Genomic DNA, 25,544 nt, shown 5'->3' with positions numbered 1-25,544 from the left:
AGAGGCATTAGGTTGGCCATTTTGAGAATAGGATGCTGGAGATGGCCTGAAGAGTTTTTAGCTGTTCATATGCTCTTAAAGGGTTTAAGGACCATCAGATGAGCCCAGCTGGATGAAACCAAAGGGCCTACCTAGCCCAGTATTCTGCTTCAACAAAATGCCTTAGGAAAACGCAAAAGCAACAGCCCTCTCCCATTGTTGCTCTCCAGCATACTGCAATACTGGAAGATAATATACACCCACCTTGACTAGTAGCCATTGACTAGTCTTTCCACCCACCAGGTGACTGGGTAAAGGCCTTTTTAGTGGCAGCATCCGAATTCACCAATGGTCTGCCTAGAGCCAACCTTAATGTCATTTTGGTGCCAGGAAGAACTTAAAAAAAAATTAATTTGTCCCCCCCCCCCCGTTTGATTTTCCTAATGATTTTACACAGCCCTTATGTGTCTTGTTATTTTATTTTATTTTAGAAACCCCCAACTGTTTTTGTCTTGCCTAGCTACATAAGCTGCCCTGATAGTATAACAGCGGGTTAGAAGAATAAGCCTTTCAGCCCTAAAGATTGAGTGGCTCATGCTGGCTACTTACAGGAATGATCAACAGAGTGGAAAAGAAATTGCAGAGGAATTCCAGGAGGAACGTTTCGGAGGACCGCATCTTCCCATCTATGTTGATCGTCTTTGGCACCTCGGGAACAAGGCTTATTGCCGCTTTGAAAAAGGCATCCGCTGCAAAGAAATCACAGCCACTGCTTTATGAGCAAGCAGAACATGGATTTATCAACAGGCCTGTGATTTTAAGTAGACCTGCACACAATCACATGGGCTCAAATCTCTGCTGCACTATCCAGCAACCTGCAATTATTCAACAAGCAGCACTTGCGACAGAATGTTTCAGGGATCCACGATCTCCTAAAAGGAGTGTTCAGGATTCCAACTCAGTTATACCCCCTCCAAAATACTGGTTCTTAAAGACAGGTTAATTTGTGCATTTAGCTTTACACAACAACAGTGGTATTACGTTTCCCATGGGCTACTAAGATAAGGAAGTCTATGGAATGCAATCACATCTGCCATTGCTCTGGTGTTACAAAACACACATGCTCAATGACTCTGTATATGACATTTTGTCACCAGAAAAGAAATAATCTGAATAGCATAAGTATCCAGTTCCACGGACAAGAATACTCTTGGCTTTCTAAAGTTACTTCAAATTACATGGGATGAATCTCCAGATCTTTTCTTAATTTAGCTTTCACCAGTTTGCCTGCTTAAGTCTATCCCAGCCTGGGTAAAAAAACAATCCCAGCACTTTTAAAAAAAACAGTAGCAAACTCCTCAGCCCCCACCAAAAACATTAAACCCAGACACCGACATCAGAATAAACGCATTAAAAGGTCTGCATCATACAAGTAATACGACGTGATTAGTCTTTTGAAGGCTAAAACAAGCAGACTTGTGAGTATAGTGTCATACCTCCTCAAGCGAGAGATCATAGCCTAGGATATATTTTTATTGAACACCACACATTGGAAAGGCATACAGAAAAACAAGAAAGCTGAAATTCGCCAACACTGTAAAGTGCAGTCAACCTACATCTTGTGAGCAAACAATCTTATTTATATTCCAAACATATTCAGAGATATTTAAATAATGATACTTCCTCAAGAAACACACACAAACAGAGAGAGAGAAAGTCTCAAAATATCACCAGCAATGCAAAAAATATTCAGTCAATTGTTATGCCTTTTAACACAGAAACATAGCTGTCCTTCGTGTCCTATTAAGTCACATAGAGAAAAGCCCAGACAACTATTCCCTGCTTTTGGGGAGGGCAGAGAAGAGCAAAAAGGAACTGCTTCAGCCAGGAACTCTCAGCTTTAATTCAAATAAATTGCTTTTTGAGTCTTCTCAGGGCTACAGAAAATGCAGGGTTGTATCCAACTTAGTGCTACTCAGAGGAGACCCACTGAAAGTAATATGCCTAAATTAGTCACAAGGTTGTATTCAACGCTACCTCTAAAATGAAAGGACTTGGCTAACGTAAGTTCATTGCTTTCAATGGGTCAGAGTAGACCTTAGTTGGATGCAGCCCACCGGAAAATGGCTTAGCTGGTGGTCCTTACTCCAGAAAAGATGGGTTTCTGTTTAGAGGAAAAACCCAGCGGGGAAAGGAGCCAATCCACCTAACACTCAGCAACATTACTTTATGGGCAGGGGGGGAAACCCCTCTCCCTCCCTCTCTCTCACAGCAATTTGCTTTCTGTGCAACTGTCCTTTCATCATAAGGAAGAACTGTCACCAACAAGAGAACCATGACACTTGTCTTACACAGCCAAGCCACCCAGGACTACTCGCAGTTGCACTCGTAGGTTTGGGTCAAGGCAATTTGCTTCGAGTCCCTAAGGAAAGTGGACTGGCGTTCACCTTCCCATGAAGCCGACCATTTAACCACCTGCCTGCGCTGCATGGCCAAATTCTCCTCCGTGCTCACAGGGCGACAGCGAGAATTCAACCCCAGGTCAGCTGAATTGTCACCTTAGCAGAGCGGCGGCAGCCAGAACAAAGCTTGAACACAGCCACAATTATTTCTGCCTCCTGAGGGAATCAGTCAGAAACAGACTTTCAGAGCCATTGCTCTGAACTACCAACCATGACACAGAGAGGCATATCCTGAGGCAACGTGCTTGGCTGGGAAGGCATTTAATGTATATTTAAAGGCTGGTTTCCCCAGTGCTCAAAATGGCGTACAGTATGTAAGATGTGGCTGGATTCCAACTCTCATTCCTCCATTCATTTACTGCCTTTTTCTCCCGCCTTTTTCTCCAAGGAGTTCCAAGGTGGCAGACATGGTTCTCCAGCTCCTTGTTTAATCCCCACCCTGTGAGGTGGGTTGGAGACTGGTCCAAGGTCACCCGAAGTGAACTTCATGGCTGAGTGGGGATTTGAACCCCAGCCTCTCATGTCCTAGCCTGGCACTCTAACCACTGCACCACACTTCTTCCCCAGCCGGAAGGTCAAAATCAGCACTCTGAATTGCTAGCTGGATTTGCTCACACGTCTCACCAGGCAGCGCTACTTAGCACCCTTCTTAGGATACTGTCAGTATCTGCAGAGCCACAAAGGAATTGGCTGCCTGTCTTTTATTTTTTTGACAGACGACCAACATGAAAACACACAAAGGAGAAGCTGGTGGAAACCAAAGAGAGGGGATGACGGCAGCAGGGTAACTCTGCCTCCACAGCCCACCTTTCGAGGGAAAGCTACTGAATTTAAACCCAGCGTCATTTACAGTCCGCTTAAAGCGGCTCCTTGCAAATATAGTTCCTTTACCTAACCTTGAAAGATGGCGAGATAAATTTGAAACACGCAGCTCCTTGTATAGGCCGTCCATTAAGCCCCCCTTTCCTGAGGCAAGCTGGCACTGCGTTTGATGGGGGTGGGGAGGTGAGCGTTCGCGGCAATAAATTGCCGATGATGCTTTCCTAGGCCTCAATTAATAGCTTGTGCACTGCACCGTATGCAAGCTACTTTACGCTCCGCTAAATTTCCCATTCCTCCCCGGCAAGCAGTGGATCTTCCTTCGTTCTGGCTGACCACTGGGCTATAAATCCTTCCACGGAGGCCTGCGCTATTTCCGCGTGTGACCTTCAGACAAGAAAAATTAATGCCCTGTTGTAACGGGGCCCAACTGTGCCTGGCTGCAGGGGAAAGCACGCCTCGAATGTTTCCTTGCAAAGGCAGGGTTTCCCAAAGGCCACGTGGTCTGCTACACGCCTGCTCTTGGAAGGCTCCACATGGGCTCGAAAGATTGGGACCATGCTCCCCACACCTCTCTCCATTTTTCCTGTTCTCCTTTCTTGCATTTATATCCCGCCTTTTTCTTCACGGAGCTCAAGTCCCCTCCCCCATTTAATCCCTACAACCCTGTGAGGTAGGTTAGGCTGAGAGGCAGTGACTGGCCCACAAGGTCACCCTGTGAGCTTAATGGTGGAGTGAGGATTCAAACTCTGGTCTCCCAGGTCCTACTCCAACATTCTAACCATAGCACCACACTGCCTCTTTTGCATAAGACCTTTTTTAAAACCAGCTTCTGGGGCAATTATGGATGCTATAAGGCATCTGTAATCATACCATGTTTCCTAAAAAAGTTCAGAGTGGTGTGCACAGCTCCCCCCCCTCCATTTTATCCTCAAAACAGCCCTATCAGGTAGATTAGAGAGAAGTGGGATAGGTCAGTGTTTCTCAAATTTGGGTCTCCAGACATTGTTGGACTACAACTCCCACCATTCCTGACCACTGGTCCTGACAGCTAGGGATGATGGGTATTGTAGTCCAACAACAGCTGGAGACTCAAATTTGAGAAACATTGGGGTAGGTGATACATAATTAGGAAATCATGGTTTCCCAATGTGTGGACAAGGCATAAATAGCCCTGGGCCCATGCACTCCCCCCCCCCTTTTTCATAGCCTCGAGGAGGAAATCAAAAGTCTCAGCTTCTGCTTTTAAAATGAACCACAGTTTCTCGGTATGTCTGAACTGCAGCAACTATGGTTTGTTTTAACTTTAGAGAGAACAAGCCAAGATCAAACCACGGCTATCCACATCAGCAATGAAAGCCATTCAGTTCCAAATGGGTCAGAGACTAGATTGAAGGATCTAATCAAATCTGGGGTGGGGGAGGTGGGGAAGAAGAGGCAGTTGCAGTTTCTGCTAATGCCCCCTTTTCTTGGGCTTGGAAAACATGCAGTACTAAAGCAGCAAATATAACAAGATGATGAAAAACATCAGGATTGAGGATTCTTCGTCCTCATTTCCGGATGGCTCAGAAAAGTAGGCCAGCAGAAACACAAATATTTCATCTTGCTGTGCTATCAGATAAGGGTGGGGGCAGCTAGGAATATTAGATCAGCTATAGCTCTATGCACTTTTGAACTCTGAATCCAGATTCGGTCAGTGCAGTTGAGCAAAACAAATCCCACCCCAATTTCCATTTTTATCTGTCCCTCGGTGAAATTAGTCATCCAAGTTAGTTGGATACCTCTGGCCATGTGGCATATTATGCTTTGAGCCAAGCAAAGTTTTAACAGCTCAGAAAAGCATTATGTTAGGACAAACCTACACTGTTTCACAATCACATGCCTCAAGTGAATGTTATAAAGAGAAGTAGAATTAACAAATCTCTGTTTATTTTGCACTCAGAGAGATTGCTAGCTTGGCCCAGGACATTACCCATGGCAGGAAACATGTCTGGTGAGGATTCATCATTACTCTGCAAAGTTACACTAAGTCAGGGACTCCAAAACTGTGGTTCATGGACCACAGTGATCCACAAGCTCCATTCAGGAATGTCCGCATTAAATATTCACATTGATTTTTAATTGCATTGCTGATGCTTCTTTTATTTCATGTATTGTGTTGTATTGTGACCTGAATTTTACAAAATGCAAATTATAATACAATAAAATACAATATAGGAAATAAAAGCAATAAAATCACAAAGCATCTAGCACAGTGCTTTACAATTGCTGTTGCAGGCAGAAGGGGTCATTAAGGGTTCCACCAAGAACCACCAGCAAATTCAAGTGACTTGTGGGGAAAACAGTTTGGGAGCCACTGCACAAAGAGTTCCAGTTCAGTGTGCAGGGTCATGTATATATAGTGTGATCCTACACACGTCTTCTCCGGTCAAAGTTCAATTGAGTCCCATTTGCTGCTGAAACTGTTCAAGCTAGTAGGTAGCATTATTTTCCATAGATCCCTTCCATCCAGACCCTGCCTAGTCTACAGCCCACTTAACTTTTAGCAAGGTTGCGCCAGCCCTGTGGAACGCCCTCCCATCAGATGTCAAAGCGATAAACATCTACCTGACATTCAGAAGACATCTGAAGGCAGCCCTGTTCAGGGAAGTTTTTAATATGTGACATTTTAGTGTATCTTTCATCTTTGTTGGAAGCCGCCCAGAGTGGCTGGCGAAACCCAGCCAGATGGGCGGGGTACAAATAATAAATTATTATTATTATTATTATTATTATTATTATTATTATTATTATTATTATTAGACTTTAGGACAAATTGCTGTACCCAGTACTGAATAATCCAACTTTTTAGCTATGATACAGTTTGCATTCAACTGGCTGGCAAGGACTGCCTTGAAAAGCAAATTCTCTGTTGAAATATAGGGCCAGTTTTCCCTTCCTTCCTTCCTTCCTTCCTTCCTTCCTTTCTTTCTTTCTTTCTTTCTTTCTTTCTTTCTTTCTTTCTCTCTCTCTCTCTCTCTCTCACACACACACACACACACGCTGTAAATAAAGTCAAAGCATCAGTCAATGACAACTGGAAGTACTGTACTTGCATAATATTTTTAGAGTAACCGTCTCGTGTGTTAATCTAGTTAGCAAAAAACTAACTGCAGATCCACAAAAATTTAAAGTGTGGAAGATTTTTAGTACCATGTGCAACAGCATCTAGGATCAGCGTTGACACTGGGAGTGAAAGGAGACAGTAAGGCAAATGGGAGGAGGTAACACCCACAGAAGCAGTGGGCACACTTCAGACTTCCAATCCAATTTCAAGACCCTGAATTCTTTTTTTAATGAAGTGGGTGGTAATTCCATACACAAGCCAAGGGGATCCTTCAGTAGAATTTCAGGCATCCATTGAAGCCTTTGGGAAAAGGCCGGTTAGAACAGGGAAGGGCTACAGCTCAGTGGTAGGGCATCTGCCTTGCATACCGAAGGTCCCAGGTTCAATCCCCAGCATCTCCAGGTAAGGCTGAGAGGGACGCCTACCCCAAACCCTGGAGAGCAGCTGCCAGTCAGTGTAGACAATACCAAGCTAGATGGGCCATTGGTCTGACTCAATCAGCTTCCTATGTTCCTTACTTTGAACAAGCAAATCCACCCATTAATTATCCAGCGGGGTGAAACAATAGCGAATGAGTTAATAACCACAGCAGAGGAATGGAAAATGACTTCACACTGTGGTCTCTGCTTGGTTTGCCTACAAACAAGCCAAACAAACACAAAGTGCACTGCACTGACTTTGCAGCTGTATTGTTTTTGCAACTTGCTCGGATGGAACAGTCAGCTTTGCTCTAAATCCCCAATGATGCACACGGCATCACGCCTAAACAAAGAAATAAAAACCATTAGCCTTGCGGTGAAAGCCTTAGTCAGCATCTGATGTCAGCATGTTTGCATTTACAGCTGGAACTTACTAGCACATGTGCAATTCTGGCAACTTTTGTCATCTCCGGAAAGGGGCAAGATTTAACTTGCTTGAACTTGCACATGTCTGAAGCCATGCCGATCAGAAAGAACATGTCATACATGCACAGATTCTTCTATGCTCCACTCCCTGCACCCCCAAAACAACCTATGGTCAAACTGTCATAAACATACAGTCCTACAAGTCTATCCTGCCTTAGAAAACACAGGTAATGATCAAAATGGCAAACATATGTAACTGGCTCTTCGCTAGTCACATTAATGACCAAATACCGTATTTTTTGCCCTATAGGGCGCACCGGTCCATAGAGCGCACCTAGTTTTTTTGGGGGGGGGATAAAGAAAAAAAAATATTTCCCCCCCAGGCCTGAGCTTCCGACCCCAGCCCCCAGAACAAGCTGCTATCCGCAAGCCTTGGGAGCCCGGCGGGAACTCCCGCCGGACTCCCCAGGCTTGCGGATATCTGCCCGAAGCCCGGGGTGTGCTCCGCTGCGCTCCCCAGGTTTCGGGCTGCAGGCTGCTGTCCGCAAGCCTTGGGAGCCCGGCGGGAACTCCCACGGGCTCCCAAGGCTTGAGGATAGCTTCCTGAAGCCTGCATTCGCTCCATAGGACGCACACACATTTCCCCTTCATTTTTGGAGGGGAAAAAGTGCGTCCTATAGGGCGAAAAATACGGTAACTTATTATGAACCTGCCTTGCCTTGTTTTATTATTCCACGTTTATTTAGAGCTTATTTACCCTGCTCCTCAGCCAAAAAGGCTCCCAGGATGTCATGTACAATCAGAACAAAACAGTACCTTCCTGCAAATGTAAAAATGCACAACCCAATGCACAAGCGGAAAGGAGCAGGGAGGGAAGAAGGAAATAAAATTCAAACTCAATTTCTAAACAGTTGTTCCCATAATGGCCAGCTGGCAGGAGAGGCTGGTAGAGCTGCACCTCCAGCAAAACTGATGAAATGAGCCTTGTTTGCTATCTCTTCCACTGAAGTAACTCTGATGGAATGGCTGCCCCCAGATGGCAGCTGAGGGAGAGGAGGCCTCACGCAGCCGGCCTGTCACACCAGAGCTGATGGAAGGAGGTCTGTGTTTCACCTGTTTAAGCCAAAGGTCCATCGAACACAATGCCTACACTGAGTGGGAGCAACACACAGCGTAGAGTCTATGAATCTAGGACAGAGATGGGGAATCTGTGGCCTTCCTGATGTTGCTAAGACTACAGCTCCCATCCACGCTGACCCCTGACCACGCTGGTTAGGGCTGATGGGAGTTGTAGGACAGGTGGAGATCCCCATCCCTGATATAGTAACATAGGCTGCAGACTTATTCCAAGTCACACCAATGGTCTACCTGTCAGGAGTTCAGCCTACACTCGAGTAGGACCCTGGCAGAGACACATGCCGGAATGGAATGTTCCCTCCCTCCTGGTCACTTCATAAGCTTTCTTCAGCCCGAACATCACAGCAACCGATGGCAACTGACACCGGCACACTTAGGGATCCGCAGAGTTTGCGCATCTTGCGCGACAGACCTCAGCAACTCAGCATTTTGGCTAATCTACTTTATTTACATACAAACACACACAGAGCACTGCAACATGGCTCCCTCTCTCTCTAGCATCAGACAGCAAAGAGGAAAAGGAACAAAGGACAATTGTCCCACTTCACGGAACACAGTAACATAAACATCCTGTCTCTGTCACTTCCCACTCAGTCAATACACCATCAGGTGATAGACAAAAATCCCATGACTGCAATCATGGAGCAGGAATTCTAACACTACCTAGTTCAGCACTGTCTGCACATTGAGCAGGGGCTCTCCAGAATTTCTAAGAAGAGTCTTGTCCAACCACACCAAGAGATGCTGGGGACTGAATCTGAGGGCTCTGGCATGCAAACTACCCACTGAGCTACAGCCCTTCCCTACACCATGTTGTAAGCTCATTCTGAGAAGGGACTAACCCTTTACATCTTTCAACCATCACAACCCTACAACAGGAAAAACAGCCCAGAGGGCAAATGTTCAGGACATCATCTTCTCGACTGTAAAAACGGCAACAACAAGAAGCCTCGTTCTGCTGGAAGAAGGGTGTCACACACTCTTGCCTTTTCGAGAATCCTCCCCAAACCAGGCTGTATTGCTCTCCACTCAAAACGCATTTATAGGGACTCCTTGTGATATAACTTTTGCTACATAAACCATGACACTGACACCTGAAGGAATGTTTGGACTGCATCCAAGGCATCAGTTATGCATTGTTTCTAAAGCCTGAAGATGTTGTACCAAATACATCTAGCACAAAGGAAGAGCTTCCACGAAAACGAACTCCTCTTGGAAAAGAAGGGTTGAAATGTTTTATGGGACTAAACATGTAGCAGTTAAAGACTTTTCTCTTCTTTTTTTTTACAGGCAGAGGAAGGTTTTGTTCTGAAGGAACAAAAACAGTCTCATTGTTAAGCAAATTAGCACGTCAGCATTAACGTCCTTACCACTTGCCAAAAATAATGCTGGAATTCTTAAAACATGTCACATGTATGCTCTGCTTGTTTTATGTCTTGCCTAAAAGCAAAATCCAGGCTCTGAGTAGTGTTATTTAATCATAGGTTCAGTAGCACTTTTAAGTAAAATGTGCGCATTCCTTAGATCTTAGAATTCCAAGCTCTTATCGTGCCATGCCTGCACTCTTTCCTACATGATTTATTTTTTTTACTAGCTGAATACTTTCCCTTAGCATGGAACACGGGAACATAGGAAACTGCCTTATACTGAATCAGACCATTGGTGCAACCAGCTCAGTCTTGTTCTAGAGTCTACACTGACTGGCAACTGCCAGGGTTTCAGATGGGGGACAGTCCCAGCCGTACCTGAGATTCCAGGAGACTGAACCTGGGACCTTCTGCAATGAAGGGGGATGCTATGACCCTTCTCCAAAGCATATCTGTTCTGTGCAAAGTAGCCATGACAAGCAAAGGCGCCAGCTCCTTCCCAACAGAACATTCAAAATTTTAGCAATCCTCATGTGTTCCCCCTGTAGCTAGAAATAATAATAATATAATAATAATTTATTATTTATACCTCGCCCATCTGGCTGAGTTTCCCCAGCCACTCTGGGCGGCTCCCAATCAAGTGTTAAAAACAGTACAGCATTTTGTTTTACAAATGAAGAAAGATCATGAGGCTTACCTTGAGAAAGGCACTGGTTTGCCAAAGCAATCTGTCCAGAGTGCAGGTACAGATTGAGACGAGAAAATATGCTTGTCAAAGATGGAATTGTAATGAAGCAGAAGGCAACGCAAGCCTTAAAAAAAAGGTAAGAAAAGTTTTCAAAGACTATTCTGAACATGTCTTAAATCAGAGGTTTGGGGAATCGTACCCTTCAAGTGTTGCTGGGTGCCAAATCCCATCAACCCCACTTAAAATGACTAAAATGACTCAGAAATAGTGGGAGCATAAGTACAACCAGCCCCCCCCCCCCCGTGCTAAACCATGGTTTAGCGCTCTGGCCAAAACAGACCATAGTTCATGCAGAAAAAATAAGGATGAAGAATTCCTTCAGTTTTCACACCTACCCTGACAAATGCAGCCGTTTTTCTGGAATGATTCCCTTTCATCACTTTTCGCGTTTCCATCGCCAGCTGGTTCACACTCTGTTTTTAAAAGATTATGTTACCTACAGAAGCAACTCTGCAACTCAAACAATTCAAGGATTTCTCCAGCAGAAGTCAATGGAACTAAATAACTAACAAATATTCCTGTTTAACTGATATGAAATACAAGCTTCAGGGAAAATGAAAGAGCATACAGCTATAATGACGTGCAAGGAGGGTTGTGCATACTATGTGCAACAAGACCAAAACCCCACAAATTTGCCTGAGTTCAAGGGCACATTCCATTCAGGTGAAAACACTTCCAGAGCAAAGCAGGGCAAGTGAAGGAATGTTGCCTGGGGAGAAGAGATGTGAGCTGGGGTTACAAGGGTCAGAAAAAAATGGCTGGGGGAGTGTGCTTTTGGCCCCTGAAATTGAAGTCCTCCACCCATGACTTAGGGACAAGAATGCCACCTTTAAAAATTCAAAACTAGTTGCTGTGCTAGTTTAGTGCCCAGGAGCAATCAGTTTAGACTGAGGAAAAGTATATTTCAAATACTGTTTTTCCTATATGAAAGCAGGAAAGAGAAACACTGAAAATGAAGGAGGCAACTCAGAATATTCCCCACTAACGAGCTATCAGCTCATACGACTTTGCGCTTTTCAATTTGCAGGATGAATTCACCAACAACATGCAAAATATCAATATAAAACATGATGTACGAATGCAAATTCTCTGCTGTTAAAATGCCAACAAAATTGACCTTGCTCTGTAATGAAATGCAAGGAATGACGGAATGCAGCAGGAAAAAATAGCTCACACAGCTCCCGAAGTCCTATTTCAACTTAAGAAAGTATGCTCACATGAATCAGCTGGACGAGAACAGGTTCCAAATTGCAAAACATTGATCTGGCTTCAACATAAAAACTCAGCTGCTGCTCAAAGTCACGGCCAAATGAAACCTGGATTTAAAAGATTCACAAAGTCATTTCTTATACAGGACTCTGGCATCCAGTTACCCATTCTTTCCATCTCATTTGATGCAGTGCAGCACTAACTCTTTCATGCAGTATTTACCAAGCAATGTGGTTCATATCACATCTTTTTTTTCTTTCACTTCGTTTGACAGAACCTTTAGGAACACACAACTCTCTGATGCAATGGGGGCAAAACAGTAGCCCCACTGGATCAGAGCAAGAGGTCTATGTCACTCAGCACGCCTCCCCTGCCCCCCAGTGTAAAGCCAGATGCTGCTGTGAAATTCACAAGCATAATTACAAAGGCAAGCCCTGCTGTGCATCTTCTAGCATCCTAAGGTATACTGCATCTGGCCATGGAAGGTTTAATTTAGGTGTCATAATTAAAAGCTAAGGGCCAAACTACACATTACATCAGATATACTGTGCTTTCTTTTAAACACACACACACACACACACACACACACACTGCCAAAGGCAAAAACTAGCAGCCAGTTAAAAGCACAATTAAAATGCAGATTAAAACACTGACCAGCCCAGCAGATACTCACCATTCTCAAAAATCCATTTATCAAAGAGGCTAGCATTCGTTTTTCGTCTTCTAGCGTCAGCGCACTACAAAAAAGCATCAATATTTAAGAAACCCATCAAAAATAAATTGGTGCTACATTATTATTATTATTATTATTATTATTATTATTATTATTCATTTCCTTTCTATACCGCTTTATATTTTTAAGAAAAACCTCAAATCGGTTTATAGCATAAACATGAGAAATGAGCCCTGTTGAATTCAGTGCAGCTTACCCCAGGGTAGGGATGGGGGAGGAATCTGAACAACTCTCATTTCAAAGCAGATTCACCCGAGCTGATCTGGACGGATCATGACCTGGGGAGAAGCCCGAGGACCAAAGAAAAGGCTGGGAGGGGCACTTTTGACTCCCTGGCTTGAGGTTCCTGACCCCTAAACTACAGCATGCCAAAAGATGTCTGTAGAACAGAAAAGTCACACAAGCAATGTTTGGAACGCCCCAGTCCTCAAACTCCTGCTTCACTTGACTTGCAGTCAAGATGGTGTCTTTCTACCTTGCTACCAAGTCCCATTTATCACAGGCAAACAGGAAGCTGCTCTATACCATTGGGTTCCTCTAGCATCGTATGGCCAACGCTAAGTTGGCAATGGCTCTCCAAACTTTCAGACAGGATGTTTTTCCTGTCCCTACCCGGAGATGCCTAGAATGAAACATGGGACCTTTTCCATGCCATGAATGTGTTCCACACACAAACAAACACACACACACACACACAGAGAGAGAGAGAGAGAGAGAGAGAGAGAGAGAGAGAGAACATGATAACAAGAAGAGGTTTAATACTTGTGCAGATCATGAACCAAAATGAGATCAGCAAATGCAGCAAATTGTGCAACTCTCAGTGATTTGCAAACTATGTTTTTACTTCTTTATAAATTTCACTGCATTGTGAACCAGGGAAAGTGGGAATAAATCTCTAGAATCCTAGAATTGTAGAGATGGAAGGGACCACAAGGGCCATCAAGTCCAACCGTCTGCAATGAAGGAATCTTTTGCCCAATGTTGGGCTCAAGACCACCACCCTAAGATTAAGAGTTTGCCAGCTAAGCTATCCAACATCTACTGTGGGACAAAACTGTTTTGGAAAATAGTTTGAATCCACCCTGTAACAGTGAGCAGCCATTGTTTGCAAATTACCAATTCCAAAATTAATTTAGGATAGGGCCGTAGAACACAGCAAGGGTAAACATCTGCACTACAAAAGTAGCGCATCATGGTGTGATACACCGGGCGAAAACAATAGCCATAAACTGCTGGGATATTGGCAGGGGGTAGGGGGTAGGAAATTCAGTTTCACATCGTAAGCATTTAATTTGGTTACCAAATGGGGAGGTAATAAAACCATACACATTCAGATGAAAATGAACCACGCTCAATTACAATTAAGTAATCCAGTTTAATCCTGGGCATGCTAGTCCCTGGTGTACCATTTTGCAATTCTCCTAGTGCAGACACCAGATGGGAACAGAGTAATTGCTCTGGAATACAAATTCAATTGGAAGGGAAGAGTGAACCTTCACCATGATTAGCTCATTAGGGTTTCGCCATCCAATACAGGCATAACAAGAAACTGATGGATGGTTTGGAAGATGCATGGAAGGGAGCACTGGGTCCCCAATAAAAATTGCTAATTTAAAAACATGACCGCAAAGCAGCTGTTTAAATGACCCACACAGTGCTTTAGCTTGAGTAGAGCCCAAGCAGGAAAATGGCATTATCTAGTTCAACTTTTTAATCTAAAACACACTTTAACATTTGAAACTGCAATGGAAATGTTACCAGCACCTCTGTAAGGCAAGTCTGTATTGTCACTCCATATAGTAGACAGGGGGACTGAAGCTGGCTACCATGAAAATAGGATGCTGGACTAAATTGGTTATTGGCCTGATCCAGCAGGGTCTGTTTTTGCTCTTGTGAGAGAGTGCAGCCTGTCTAAGGCCACCAAGCAAGCTCAGAGGGCCTTCTTGGTAGTGGCACCCACCCTGTGGAATGCCCTCCCATCAGATGTCAAGGAAATAAACAACTACCATATTTTTAGCTCTATAAGACGCACCAGACCATAAGATGCACCTAGTTTTTGGAGGAGGAAAACAAGAAAAAAATATATTCTGAATCTCAGAAGCCGGAACAAGAGGGATCGCTGCGCAGCGAAAGCAGCGATCCCTCTTGCTGTTCTGGCTTCTGGGATAGCTGAGCAGCCTGCATTCGCTCCATAAGACGCACACACATTTCCCCTTACTTTTTAGGAGGGAAAAGTGAGTCTTATAGAGCAAAAAATACGGTATCTGATTTTTAGAAAGAATCTGAAGGCAGCCCTGTTTTCAATGTTTGATCATATTTTTAATATTCTGTTGGGAGCCACCCAGAGTGGCTGGGGAAACCGAGCCTGATGGGTGGGGTATGAATAATATATGATGATGATGATGATGATGATGATGATGATGATGATGATGCCAGAGGTGACATTCAAACCAGGGACTTCCCAATTTGCAGCACAGGTCACATCCACAGCATACATTTCAAGCACTCTTCTAGGACTCTAACAGTCATGGCTTCCTCTAAAGAATCCTGAGAACTGTAGTTTGTTAAAGGTGGCTCTGTGAGTGGTAGACTACAGTTCCCGAGATTCTTTGGGATAAGTCATTACTCTTAAATTTGCTTTAAATGCAGGATTCAGATGTGACCTTTTCCTCGGTCACTATTTTTGCAAAGCTTTGCAACGCAGCTCCCTTTGCAAAGGCTGTGCAATCCAGTTGATGCAGGCTCTTACAGATGTTGCAGAATTATTTCAGAAACAAAGCAAGATTTAAGGGGAAAAACTGTTTGGCGTTTGAATCCAACCAAATTTCACTCCGAGTAAACCTCTTGAAATTGGTGGGTGCAAGTATGTCTTGTCCATTAATTTCAAGGGATCCACTCTGAGTAGCGCTAACAGTAAACACAATCCAGTATTGTTACGAGTGCATTTGCTAGAACTTATTGCCCTGGTAACTGAGACCAGATTAACACCTGCACCAGAAGCAGTGCTTATGAACAATTTCAACAACTGATAGTCCAGTGCAATTATTTTATTACTCCAGAACTTACTAATGATAGCACTAAAAAGTTAGTCCCATTCCTGAAATTAAGGAGTAGATGACCAAGAAATAGAAATGGACCAAATGGTTGTTACCGTATGCCAAGGAAATTGGCTGCATATTGAGATCCCTTTAGTCCAAAAATCATGCTTTCTGTTTATAGGAACAAGATTTATAGACATGGAAAATCATTTGTTTTTTTAATGTGCTTTGTTTATTTATTTTAAAAAGTCAATTTCTGCCTTTATTAGATAAAAGCACAAAGGAAGCAAAGATGATGCCAGAAACAATTAAGATTTTGTTCTCAGCGACACCACCAACCTCCTGTATTGATCTCATCACAGTGTCGCACAGCAGTTTTGAATCTGGTGACACTGTAGAGTAGCAGGAAATGCAAGTTTCTTTTGCATCTCCCTTGCCCATAAATCCCACATGTTTCCAGGTAGGACTGGGAATGTCCTTCAGCATAGCTTAGCTCAGTAAAAAAAAGTCTCTTCTCTGAAAGCCCACACATTTGCACATTTGCTATGATATGTAAACCAGGATCAGGGCAAATCCTGCAATTGTGACCAAATAATGGAAGGGAAATTAGCATGGCTGACATTTGAATGCAAATCTCTTAACTGGCACTTCTCAGACTAATGCGGATATCTCTGAAGTTTGCACTTCTTCTAGCGTTGTGAAACAGTTCAATAGTGCATGTGCATAAAAGCACAAAAATGCATGTATTAATGGAAATAATTTGCAAAAATCCACCACACTAGAGAATAAATTGCTGACAAAAACAGGGATACCGTGGGAAATGCACACATAAATGCATGTGGGTTTTTGAGCAGGCCTTTAAATTCTTTTTGCAAAGCTGATGCAGATACGGAGGAAATGTGAACTTAAGATCAGAAGAATGAGAAACTCAGAGGAAGCAAGACCAAGATCCGTAGATCTTGTGAGTAATCTTCCCTCCTTGCCTGGCATTAAAAGGCATCTATCAAGATGCGCCTCCCTCCCAGTGGCGTAGCGTGGGTTGTCAGCACCCGGGGCAAGGCAAGTAATTTGCGCCCCCTAACCCGTGGATTTTAGCACTCGAGTGCGAGCGCCCCCCCCAGATGTTGCGGCCGGTGCGGCTGGCCCCCCCTGCACCCCCCCACGCTACGCCACTGGGGCTGGGGGCGAGCGAAGGAGCCAAGGACCCCCCAAAGGCTCAGCAGGAATTTATTAAATTTATTATTTGCGGAGCCCCCGCGGGCCGAGGCAGCCGAAGCCCCCTCCCCTCGGGCGCCTCCCCGCCCCCTCCTCTCCTTGGGCTGTAGGTGGAGCCCGCGCTCCGAGGCGCTCCAGATCTGGGCTTGGCGAGCGCCTCTCCTCCTCCCGGCCGGGTCCGGGGGCTTCCAGCCGCGCTCCGTCCTCGCCCCCCCCACGGCTGAGGCTTGCGCTGAGAGCCGGAGCCAGCGGCGCCCCCTTCCGCCGGGAGACCCTCGCCCGCCCGCCGGCTTCCTCTCGGAGGGTTTTGGGGAGGGCAGGGCGCGTCGAGGCCCCTCGGAGCTCTCCTCCCTCCCAGTCGGCAGAAGCAGCCGCCGCCTGTGGCTGGGCCGAGGGGATGGCGCCGGCGTCGGCATCGGGGTGCGGAGGCTGCCGGTGCCCGGCCAGGCGTCGGTGGCGGCGTCGGCGCTGCTGCAGCGGCTGCTCCTCCTGCGAGCAGTGAGTGGAGTGCAGCCGCAGCGGCGGTGGGGGGGCGCGCGCGCTAGGGCGCAAGGCTGGCGGTGGCGGCGGGGAGCCCGGCGGAGGAAGGAACTTGTCCCTTCCCTCTGGACTCGCGCCCCCCCAGATGTTGCACCCAGTGCGGCCGGCACCCCTGGCACCCCCCACGCTACACCACTGCTCCCTCCTGCCCACTGAAGCAGGCAACCAGCTGAGCACAGAGACTGCTCAGGCACCACAAAGAAAGAAAATGCAGAAATGACATTTCTATGATCTCTTCCTGTATGTTCTTAGCATCCTTTTGGCACTAAGTATCAGGGGAGCAGCTTTTTGCTGGAAGAAGAGTACAAAGGAGTATCTAACAGGAGAGAGTACGCATTTCAAAATGGCAAAAAAAAGCATTTTAATGTGTTCTGTTATTTACTTCTGATATTTGTTTGCTTTTAAAATACTTGTCGGGTATAAGCATACCATATCAATATTGTATTGTTCACTGGAGTTGCAAGTGCTTTTTGGAGAGGCACTTTAACTGACACCTGCATCTCACAAAAGCATGTCATTTTATTTATCCCTTTTGACACTCTTAACATTTATTCCCTGCAGCCTCTCTCTTGCTCCACCCACAACCCATTTGTTAAGAAGTGAAGTCACCAACACATCCCAGATCATCTTCTCTTTGTTTTGCATTTAGAACAAAGCAACGTTTTAAGGAGCAAGCAGACCAGTGCTGGTATTTTGTTTTCCTGCACACAGCCCTGAATAAAAGCAGAATATGGAAAAACAGTTCTCCAACCCTGAAGCCTTGGCCTCAGAACTGATCACAACAACAACCACCACCATTTAAAATGAAATTCATTATAAGGAGACAGCGGAAAAACCTTACTTCACAGAATCGTGCATTGTCTTGCACACATGCAGAAGGGCATTGAGGATGACAGGGTCCTTGGTTGGCTCCAGTTGGTGCCTAAACAACACGTTCGGAAAAACAAGAATGAAAAATATTATTAGCAGTAAGGTTGAAGCTTTGATCGTTTAACATGGGTTACACAAAATCAGATTGGGGAGGGGGGAGGAAGCAAATACACTTAAACCCCATCAGCACTGTGCAATTAAAGCCGTAACACACTACATTAAACAGCCATGGCTCTCCCCCAAAGAATCCTGGGAACTGTAGTTTGTTAAGGGTGCTAAGAGTTGTTAGTAGACCTTATTCCACTCACAGAGCTAACAGTTCCCAAAGTGGTTTAACAATCAATCCTTCTTCCCAGGGAACTGTTAGCTCTGTGAGCAGAATAAGGTCTACTAACAACTCTTTGCACCCTTAGCAAACTACAGTTCCCAGGATTCTTTGGGGGGAAACCTGCTTGTAGTGGTATGATGCTGCTTTAAAATGCACAGTGCAGACAGGGCCTTACTTCTGAGTTATGTGTGAACCAGCTCAGCACCTTGTGCTACTTACTGTTGTGGTGAAGTCATTGCAAAGTGATTCTAACACATACATTTTTATTTGGGGAAGGGGGGTATGGTGAATATTACTCTTGAAAAAGGCATTTAACAACTCGGAAACAGTTCAGAACAGTGAGCTTCCTTCTCGGGATAAACTGCTAGACCATGCCACAAAAAATAATGTAAGTGAAATGTTCCCCATGCAAAGCTGAAGTGACAAAAATAATCATGTGGTAACGCCAATCATGTCTTGAAAACTCTCCAAAACTACTTTAAGGATGATGATGTGGGCAACATAACAACCCCCATCCTCTGGGACACAATGAAAGTGGTCACCAGAGGAGCCTGCAAAAAGGAGAGGGCATCCTTTAAAAAACAAAACCTCCTCAAAAATTGGTAAATTAGAACAAGACATTATGACCCTCTCATCACACTCAGAAACAAACAGGAGCCAAAAAAACTCCTTAAAACTCAAAAAATAAAAAAGAAGGGAAACTGACTCTAAAAATCAATAAAACAATGATTAACATCCTATACTCTAAACAATACTTTTACGAATATGGAGGGAAGAACTCCAGGCTATTAGCAAACAAATGCAAGGGGGTGGGGTCACTCAAAACAGAATACACTGTGTCACTAAAAAAAGACGGTAACATAACATCCTCCACCTAAGAAATAACCTCAGAATTTGCTGAATTTTACGCCAATCTATACATCTCCCACAACCCACCTGCAGAGGAAACCAGAAGATTCCTTTTTTTAAAAAAATAAATTTTTATTAATTTTCCAACACATATTAAATGACAATACAAAACAATACAAAAAACAAACAAACATATAAACATGTATAATTTCTTAACCTTCTTTTCCTTAAACCTTCTTTCAACGACTTCCCCATACCTCCTTTTTCTGCATCCTTGTTTTAAATTTTTCCAGCAACCCCTAATTTTATTTACTTATGGCACTTCCTTAAAATCCTTTTTCCCATGTCCAATTGTTTATCGCTGCAATTCTATTTTGCATTACTCAAAACATTTTAGCACTCATTAATTTTACAACAGTTCTTAAGGTAAACTTTAAATTTCTTCCAGTCTTCTTCCACCGTCTCTTTCCCTTGGTCTCGGATTCTGCCGGTCATCTCAGCCAGTCCCATGTAGTCAATCACCTTCGTCTGCCATTCTTCCAGTGTGGGTAGTTCTTGTGTCTTCCAGTACTTTGCTAAAAGTACTCTTGCTGCTGTTGTCGCATACATAAAAAACATCCTATCTTTCTTTGACACCAATTGGCCTACCATGCCCAAGAGAAAGGCCTCTGGTTTCTTCGCAAAAGTGCATTTAAGCACCTTTTTCATTTCATTATAGATCCTTTCCCAGAAAGCCTTAATCTTTGGGCATGTCCACCAAAGGTGATAAAAAGTACCTTCAGTTTCATTACATTTCCAGCATTTGTTATTGGGCAAATGGTAAATTTTTGCAAGCTTGACTGGGGTCATGTACCACCTATAAATCATTTTCATAATATTCTCTCTTAAGGCATTACATGCCGTAAACTTTATACCGGTGGTCCATAACTGTTCCCAGTCAGCAAACATAATGTCATGTCCAATGTCCTGTGCCCATTTAATCATAGCTGATTTAACCAACTCATCCTGTGTGTTCCATTTCAACAGCAAGTTATACATTCTTGACAGATTCTTAGTACTGGGTTCCAAAAGCTCTGTTTCTAATTTCGACCTCCCCACCTGAAAGCCAATTTTCCTGTCCTGTTTAAAAACTTCATTTATCTGGTAATAATGAAGCCAGTCTCTTACTTTAGACTTCAATTTCTCATAACTCTGCAATTTAACTTTTCCCTCCTCATACTCTATAATTTCCCAATATTTCGGCCATTTGGATTCCATATTTAATTTTTTCACTTCCTTAGCTTCCATCGGTGACAACCACCTGGGGGTTTTGTTTTCCAACAGATCTTTATACCTAGTCCATACATTATATAGGGCTTTTCTAACAATATGGTTTTTGAAACCTTGATGGATTTTAACCTTGTCATACCACATATATGCATGCCAGCCAAATCTATTATTGAACCCTTCCAAATCCAAAATATCTGTATTTTCAAGAAGCAGCCAATTTTTCAGCCAGCAAAAAGCCGCCGATTCATAGTACAGTTTTAAGTCCGGCAGGGCAAACCCCCCTCTTTCTTTTGCGTCAGTTAGTATCTTAAATTTTATTCTGGGCTTTTTGCCCTGCCAGACAAATCTAGATATATCTTTTTGCCACCTCTTGAAACAATCCATTTTGTCCACAATCTGCAATGTTTGAAACAAAAATAACATTCTCGGCAAGACATTCATCTTAATAACAGCAATTCGGCCTAACAAGGAAAGTCTCAAACTTGACCATATTTCTAAATCTTTTTTCACTTCTGCCCAACATTTCTCATAGTTATCTTTAAATAGATTCACATTCTTAGATGTCAAATTTATCCCCAGGTATTTCACCTTCTTTGCTATCAATAAACCAGTATCATTCTGGAATTTCTCTCTTTCTGCACTTGTTAAATTTTTATCCAATACTTTCGTTTTCTGTTTATTCAGCTTAAAGCCTGCTACTTGACCAAATACTTGTATTAACTCTAAAACTCTTCTCGTACTAGTGTCTGGCTCTTGTAAAGTTAAAACTAGATCATCTGCAAATGCTCTCAATTTGTACTGTTTAGCTCCGACCTGAATCCCTTTAACCAGCTGGTCCCCTCTAATCATGTTTAATAAAACCTCCAGGACAGATATAAAAAGCAGTGGGGATTACAAAATTTTTGCAGACATTTTAGCAAAAAGATTGAAAAGAGTTTTGGTGGGGGAGATTCACAAAGACCAAGCGGGCTTTCTTCCAGGAAGACATTTGTCAGAGAATGTGAGAAATATAATAGACATCATGGAGTTATTGGAAGTTAATATTAATACCAAGGCAGTACTAATATTTGTGGACGCGGAGAAAGCCTTTGACAATATCTCTTGGAGTTTTATGAAAAAGAATCTCCAAGGGATGGGGGTAGGCCAAGGTTTTGAGAATGGTATAAGTGCGATTTATTCCGAACAAAAAGCAAAACTGATTGTAAATAATGTGGTTACAGAAGAATTTGCTATTGAAAAAGGGACACGACAGGGATGAGGAAACCAGAAGATTCCTAACAGGGCTGACCATGCCAACCTTAACTGCAGAGGAACAAGAATTCATGGACAGCCCTATCACCCCAGAGGAAATAGAGACAGTACTCAAAAACCTGAAACCACACAAAGCCCCAGGCCCAGATGGATATATGGCACTTTGACATTCAGCAAGACACAGGAAGTTCTGCATCCAGTGCCTTCTGCTCCCTAGAAGCTGCAGGAACACTTAGCATGGTAATTAGCGGTTCTTTCCATCTACGCGGATTATGCTTTCCTGCTGTGTAAAAGGTCTTGTCATAGAAAATAAGCATTCACTTGAAGTGCTCTTTGATTATAGGGCATTAAAAGCTCTATACTCTATTTACTGCACAGCAAAGGTGTGACGAATGAACAAAAGAGCGCCTTGCTCTCTCGCACAACTCCTGATCTGGGGGAACAAAAGTACAATGGAGGCACTGCCATACAAGAGTTTGCCTTAGGACTGGGGTCACCATGGAGCAGACATACCTGACGCTTTCAACCCCCTGATCTTAAAATGGTGGACTTGGACTCACTATGGGATCACAATCTGGGTCTAGCGTGGGTCACCACAGCCCTTCAACCACCAAACTAATACAGTGGTAACTCAGGTTAAGTACTTAATTCGTTCCAGAGGTCCGTTCTTAACCTGAAACTGTTCTTAACCTGAAGCACCACTTAGCTAATGGGGCCTCCTGCTGCTGCTGCGCCGCTGGAGCACAATTTCTGTTCTCATCCTGAAGCAAAGTTCTTAACCTGAGGTACTATTTCTGGGTTAGCGGAGTATGTAACCTGAAGCGTATGTAACCCAAAGCGTATGTAACCCGAGGTACCACTGTATATGGTTGTTGTTTTTTTAATGTATGTGGTAAAAATACATGTGTGGACTAAAAGTGGGTCCAAACTACTGTTTGGGACTGCAACTCAGGATCCAGGCCAGATAAAAGAAACTACTTCACACTACAGTAGCCTTCCTCAACCTCGTGCCCTCCAGATGGATAGCTCTGTTGGTTAGAGCACGCTGCTGATAACGCCAAGGTTGCAGATCTGATCCCCGTAAGGGACAACTGCATATTCCTGCATTTTAGGGGGTTGGACTAAGATGATCTGCAGGGTTCCTTCCAATTCTATGACTTAAGATGCTGTTTTGAGGCTCCAATACTTTGGCTACCTCATGAGAAGAGAAGACTCCCTGGAAAAGACCCTGATGTTGGGAAAGATGGAGGGCACAAGGAGAAGGGGACGACAGAGGACGAGATGGTTGGACAGTGTTCTCGAAGCTACCAGCATGAGTTTGACCAAACTGCAGGAGGCAGTGGAAGACAGGAGTGCCTGCCGTGCTCTGGTCCAGGGGGTCATGAAGAGTCGGACATGACTAAACGACTAAGCAACAACAAGATGCTGTTTGCCCGCCCACCCCCCCAAAAAAAAACCCTTCCATGAGTAAAAGGGGAAAGTACACAACCCCAAGCTGTAGTCAAGATCTGGCCCTAATACATGAACCAAGCCTGAGATCGCAAGACAATCAATAATTAATCTGGAGTGAAAACAAAACAGAAGGATCAAAGGTAATAATAAATTCTGGAAGGTTTTGAAAGGGACAGCTAATCTAAGGAAATTTTATGGAACACAAAAGGTAAATTAAGCAGTAACTGAGAAGGAAAATACAAACAGCAGACCAAGCACACTCAAATCCCACAGGGAGGAAAATTTCACCCCGGGGCAGGCACACACAGACAGCTGGCACACGGTCCACAAAAAAACAACACACAACAGGCCTGAGAGAGTAGAATCAGACAGACTATAAGCACAGCTCAAGGAGATGCCTTTTAAACAAAGGCAGGAAATGAGCTGGCATTTCAAGGGGCGAGTTCCATAGTAGCTACCTTGGAATGCCAACATTTCCTGCTGCTGAGTACTAGGATGAAGACAACCTGGATGGAGGTGTCCTAGCGCCCCCTCAAGAACTTTGTTTTACTTCAGTTCATTCAAGATACCGAATGTCATAGCAAAACTGCCCACTCACTGAATTACAGAAGAAGGAAGAGGCAGCAAGGATGACAACAGCCCGATTCAGAGTGACCTTTTTATGCAGGGGAGGATGCAGAAGAATGAAATGCCCTTGGATGGGTTAATAGCCTTGACTCTCCTACTCCAGGCTGTTGAGCCCCAGCTGAAAGGAGGGAGGAAATTGGTTTTAAAAAAAAGACATCCAGCTTCTAAGAAAAAAGGAAACTGGATGAGGTCAACAGGCCCCCTATTGCATAAAAAGCCAGGCCTCAGCGGGAGATCAGTAGGGAACCTGAATGGGGGAGAAGAAGAGAGAATTCAGCCTGGCTTACATGACAGGCACCTCCTAGGAAGAAACACAGACTGCTCTATGAAATCCAGAGTTTGGCCAGTAGCTTTTAAACAACCATGCAAAAACCTAAGAGACTGATCCTGAGACCCAGTTTTGTTGCTCTTTTGGTTGAGATGTCCAAAATGAACCAACAATATAACTCTAAAGACAAAGATGACGGAACTGCAAGCCAACGTTAAGATTAGGAAAAAAAGTGTTACAAAGAATAAACTGTCACAACAGGGACAGGGAAGAGAAAATAGAACACAGACTAGATCAGTTGTTCTTGCTAAAATGTGCTTCTCATACGGGTGTGGAGGGCACTTCCTGCCAGCACAGGCTAGTACTTTTATTTACAATAATTTATAATGCCAAGCCAATCAAATGTGCATGTGTGAGTTTTATCATCCATCACTCCTGAACTGACACACTACCGCACGACACACTACCGCACGAATCAATGAGATACAACACTGCGCTCTTTATAATGGATTGAGGAAATTAAAACAAAAGCCTCCAGTTAACATTTCTGCAAAGTGTTTTCTCAAGACCCAGTTGTCACCGCTTAACAACGTGAACCTGCAGTCTAAATATCACAAGGCGATAAAAAGGAAATTAAAGCCGCTTGAGAAAGAATGCATTCAGCACTGAAAAAGAAACTATTTTGATTTCGTTTTAATTTAAAGAAGTGCTGACTTTTCTGCAGTGGAGCCTGTAAGGCCCAGATGCTCATGTGTTTGCATCCTGCTATCACAGCGGCTGTCAGTGCAGCAGAGAAGCATATGGCAAAGTATCACCTTCAACCTATTCAAGCTGCTGCACAATGAGCGACAAATCTAGCAGCAAAAAGGTTTCATCCTTTCAAAATGAATTAATAGATTAATGTCCTTTTTAAAAACCAACTTGAAGAGGCATCGCCAATTAACCAGGAAACAGGTTTTGTAAGAATATAAACAAGCAGAATCCACACAGAAATACTGCAATGCACTCTCCCTTCCTAAAAGGAGAGTGCTTGTTCAGAGTTCCATCCATCCATCCCTCTTCCTCCCCACTGACCTACATTTCCCTTTTCTTTTCCAAATGACAGTCAACATTCCATGGCAAATGCACATGCTCATTCATAACTGGGCAGGGAGTATGGTCTCCCTTGGGCTTTTTGGTTGGTTTCTATTTTCATACTTCCGAAAACCCTGGGATTCTCCCAAACACACTGGATACCTCTCCTGCTTGTTTCTAGGTGGCCCTGTTTTGGCTCTATTTCTGATGGCAGGCAGCCTCTGAAAAGGATCATTTCCCTCTTCACTTTCACAGATACAGGAATGTCTCTTCGAAGATGGTTATCAGCTGCAATATATACCGTACCATCTGAAAACTAGCAATATGGGTTTTCTTCTATTATTTAATCTGTGACGCT

General features: G+C 43.9%; 1 protein-coding gene across 1 annotated transcript in view; it reads right to left on the bottom strand.

The window, feature by feature from the left end:
• Positions 1 to 25,544, bottom strand: part of VPS35L (VPS35 endosomal protein sorting factor like) — an 80,867-nt gene that overhangs the window by 13,600 nt on the left and 41,723 nt on the right. The window contains exons 22-27 of the mRNA XM_053366096.1: positions 18,040 to 18,120; positions 12,346 to 12,409; positions 11,681 to 11,779; positions 10,799 to 10,876; positions 10,413 to 10,527; positions 589 to 728 (exon numbers count right to left, since the gene is read on the bottom strand). Coding sequence (XP_053222071.1) covers positions 589 to 728; positions 10,413 to 10,527; positions 10,799 to 10,876; positions 11,681 to 11,779; positions 12,346 to 12,409; positions 18,040 to 18,120 — 577 coding nt within the window. The remainder of the gene's footprint in view (positions 1 to 588; positions 729 to 10,412; positions 10,528 to 10,798; positions 10,877 to 11,680; positions 11,780 to 12,345; positions 12,410 to 18,039; positions 18,121 to 25,544) is intronic.

The sequence above is a fragment of the Podarcis raffonei genome, chromosome 14, assembly GCF_027172205.1.
Source record: "Podarcis raffonei isolate rPodRaf1 chromosome 14, rPodRaf1.pri, whole genome shotgun sequence".
NCBI classification, from domain to species: Eukaryota; Metazoa; Chordata; class Lepidosauria; order Squamata; family Lacertidae; genus Podarcis; species Podarcis raffonei.
Note: the sequence above shows the minus strand (reverse complement) of the source record. Positions and strands in the feature narration are given on the sequence as shown.